The sequence below is a fragment of the Etheostoma spectabile genome, chromosome 24 (genome assembly GCF_008692095.1).
Source record: "Etheostoma spectabile isolate EspeVRDwgs_2016 chromosome 24, UIUC_Espe_1.0, whole genome shotgun sequence".
Lineage (NCBI taxonomy): Eukaryota > Metazoa > Chordata > Actinopteri > Perciformes > Percidae > Etheostoma > Etheostoma spectabile.
The window spans coordinates 15,264,199-15,268,121 of record NC_045756.1 but is presented as its reverse complement, the minus strand read 5'-3'; the positions used below and the strand labels follow the sequence as shown (position 1 = coordinate 15,268,121).

Genomic DNA, 3,923 nt, shown 5'->3' with positions numbered 1-3,923 from the left:
GATGAAGAGGAAACCGTCTAAGTCCCCACAGAGGAAAAAAGAAGCAAAGTCATCAAAGAGGCAGAAAAGATCCAAGTCGCCATGTAGGAGCCACAGGAGGGGATCCAGATCCAGGAGTCCTTCAAGGAATAAGAGATCACGCTCGAGGTAAAGTGATTGGTTTTTTGCTGCATTAGGATCTCCTATATCCACGTGGACCATGGTTTATTTTATCGATTCCGATGACTGAATATTTTTTTTTTTGGAGCCTGTGTATCGATACAGTATTGCCACTGAAAATATCGTGATACTATGCTGTCTTGATTTTTTTCCCCCCACCCCTAGAATATTGGCAACTTTCCCTCTTTAGAGTTTAGCTTAACCAACCTCCTTCGATTTGAGAACCGTCGTTTTGCAACTTCTTTGTTTAGCTTTTCATGCACCCTGCTTTTAAATAGTTTACTATTTCTTTGCACGTTTTGTCATTGTTTTATTCATTTTTTAATTCTCTTAATTTCAGCTTTTAACTGAGCATTGCAGACAAAGAAAAAGTTAATGATCAAGTTGAGCCGCACATTACACACCGCCTGTAATAGCTGTCTCATTTTAATTGGTCCAACTTGTTCCCAATATGAAAGTATTAATGACTGCCTGTGTGACTCTAAGGCACATTATTCAGGAAACATTGATATCCACAAAAGAGGGTGGGGTTGTTTTCTTTTGTTGGTTCCAGTTTGCCTCATTTCAAATGAATTGAACTGGATGTTGTCCGTGCAGGTCAGGGGGCCGGCGGTCGCGGAGGTCGCGCTCACGGTCTGTGTCGAGGGGTCGGAGGAGAGCTACATACAGCCAGAGGGACCGCTGGAAACGAGAGCCAAGTCACTCCCCTGTACTCATCCTCCGCAAAAATAGATCCCCCACTCGGAAACTCTGCAGCTCGGGCAACAGCCCTCAACGCATCAGTGAACTGGGTCAGATAATATGAAATTACTCATTTGAATGTGAACCAACTGTATTACTGTTTTTTTATTTCATTTTGATTTTTGCATTATTATTTATAAAGAAGATATCAGTGTCATGAAGACGCTTGCTTTTATACATAGAAATGCAGAGAAAAACTGAAAGCTGTCCAATTCCAAAATTAGAGACATGTTGTGAAATCCACTCCTGCTCAAAATCACACATTGTTAACTCCAACACTCATTTTCACAATACAATAATACACAAACACAATACACTATGTCTACCAAAACACAGACATTTCCATTGCACTCCATTGTAGAAAGAAAACAGATCAGTTGCATTGAGTTTTTTTTTAACCAGGGAAGCAGTTTCCAGATTACAATATGTGCTTACATAATAGCAAAAGGGTTCTCCAATGTTTTTTTAGTTAGTTTTTTAAAATTATATCAGATTAGTGAACAGAATGTGCCTCTGGAACGTTGGATGAATGGTTGCTGATAATGGGCAATGTAGATATTGCATTAAAGATCAGCCCCCCACTCAGATCAGCTGATAATCTGTCTATAATGGAGTGCAATAGAAATTTGTAAGTGACCCCGAACTTTTGACTCGTATTGTTCAAATAGGTTGTCATTTCTGTACTACCACATAGTCATGCGATGAAATGAACCTCAACCTCTGAGTGTGTTTTCTAGATGGGAATCAGCTGTGAGTGATCTTTGGGCATAACTTCAATCAGCTGTTTTTCAGTAGCGATTAAATAAAATGCAGGGGATATATTTGGCTTTCAATTTACAATATGAACAGCTGTTCACTTTGACTTGAGCATACACGGTTTAGAACATGAGGCTTTCACTTCTGACATACAGTACAGTGTGAAAGCATTTGTAAAATCGGCAGTAATTGTTTTGGTCTTGGTTGAGCTTGTGTGTAAAAGAAGTTAAGCATTTAAAATGTGTGTTAACTGTATGCTCATTGTGTCAAAGCAACAAGACGTGTTAATTGTATAGCCTACACAAACAGATGTTGTGCTAAATGTGTTTAGAATTTAGGAAAGTTGTTGTTTTTCAAAAATGTAAGCCAATTTAAGTGGAAGGTCATTTCCACTTTTTGCTCCTTTTTAGCCACTCAGGCTCAATGATAATCCATAATCTCTAAAATAACATTTTTATTCTATTTTTTTTAAAGTAAATCCAGGTATATGAACTAAAAGTAATTAAAGTGGTTTGTGAACAGATATTTTAACTAGTGTGAAACACTGTACATAAACGCAGTGAAAACAATGGATTCCTTGATTGTATTTTTGTTAATTGTTTTTCCCCAGATAAGAACCAGTTGTTAGAAATTGCCAAGGCCAATGCTGCTGCCATGTGTGCCAAAGCAGGAATGCCCATCCCTGCCAGCCTGCGGTCCTCAGTGCTCCCCCTGTCTCTACCCTGCATGGCCATGAATGCCGCTATGGCCAGTATGACCGCTGGTACAATTTTTACTCTTATCTGCATGATTTATTTCTATAAAATGATTGATCTATCAATGTCGCATCCATCTATCCAGTAATTTCATCACTGCATTACTCCGTTAAGGCTTGATGCTTATTTAAAGGTTCTTGTGGCTGTAATTCTGCACCAAGGCTTATTTTTGGAAAGAGACCTCAGATACAGTCTTAGGGGACCACTAAGATCTATATAATACAGACTTCAGATACAATATTAGGGGACCACTAAGGTCTATATAAAATAGACTCAGATACAGTATTAGGGGACCACAAGGTCTATATAAAGTACGCAGATACAGTATTAGGGGCACTAAGGTCTATATAAAAGAACTTCAGATACAGTATTAGGGGACCACTAGGTCTATATAAAAGAAACTTTAGATACAGTATTAGGGGACCACCAAGGTCATTTAAAAGAGACTTCAGATACAGTATTAGGGACCACTAAGGTCTATATAAAGAGACTTCAGATACAGTATTAGGGGACCACTAAGCTATATAAAAGAGACTTCAATACAGTATTAGGGGTCACTAAGGTCTATAAAGAGACTTCAGATACAGTATTAGGGGATCACTAGGTCTCATAAAAAGAGACTTCAGATACAGTATAGGGGACCACTAAGGCCTATATAAAAGCTTCCAAAGAGCACCATGTCATTCGACCTTTAACAAAGGTTATGATGTTCAATTTTTGTTAAAACTAATTTAGAGCGGTGTTTATTCAAGTCATTCAAGGTCATTTTGGAGTCTGTAGTTGTTGTTATTCTGTAACCGCTACATTGTGAGATGTTACTAATTGACCCTATTACTAATAATGAACAAGCCTCCTTAATCTTATGTGGTGGGAAAGTTTGCCAATTTGGCTTGACTATACATAGACCTATTCAATATAGATTAGAATATAGAGAAATTGACACACAGTTAGTGTGTTTTATTCCATACTTTTTTAAATGACTTTTCACACCTGAAAGTCCAAACCAAGCCATATACATATGATCGAGTTAGTTTTGGTTTCACATTGCAGTTGTGCAAGCGCAAAGAACTTTACATGTCGTCATCACATACGTGAGCCACATCTCCTAATGCTTGTAAGTGATTGGTTCGTAGACAGGGTTCCCCGTCCTCTCGTATCCTCTCCCATGATCCTCTCTCTGGTGTCAAGACATAGACTCATGCCTAGGCAGGTTTTTTCTATTTGTTTGCGTCATCATGCCATCATAGCCTACGACTTAACCCTTTTGTTGTCTTCCTGTCAAAAGTGAAAATCAATACTTTTGTTGAGGCTTTTAATCAACGTTTCTAACATTATCTTACTTTTTTTTACACTTTTGACGCTTTTTTCCCCAATGTTTAGCTCTTTTTTTGACGTTTATAACACTACGTAACATTAACTTATTAACTTTAGTTTTACAGTTATTTATGGTCAATAAACCTAATTTACAGGAAATTATACCTAATGTTTGAGTTAGAAAAGCAGAAATGAGGA

The 3,923-nt window shown here is 37.8% G+C and overlaps 1 protein-coding gene and 1 long non-coding RNA gene across 3 annotated transcripts in view; one reads left to right on the top strand and one right to left on the bottom strand.

The window, feature by feature from the left end:
• Positions 1–3,923, top strand: part of sonb (SON DNA and RNA binding protein b) — a 39,439-nt gene that overhangs the window by 18,533 nt on the left and 16,983 nt on the right. For both annotated transcript variants that reach the window (XR_004327863.1, XM_032505896.1), the window contains exons 7-9: positions 1–147; positions 757–950; positions 2,267–2,419. The exon at positions 1–147 is cut by the window's left edge and continues 136 nt beyond it. Coding sequence is in view for 1 of the 2 variants with exons in the window: in XM_032505896.1 (XP_032361787.1) it covers positions 1–147; positions 757–950; positions 2,267–2,419 (494 nt within the window). In the remaining variant the exon portion in view is untranslated. The remainder of the gene's footprint in view (positions 148–756; positions 951–2,266; positions 2,420–3,923) is intronic.
• LOC116673718 (uncharacterized) overlaps positions 1–3,923 on the bottom strand; it is a 15,224-nt gene that overhangs the window by 3,580 nt on the left and 7,721 nt on the right. The gene's annotated exons all lie outside the window — the stretch shown is intronic.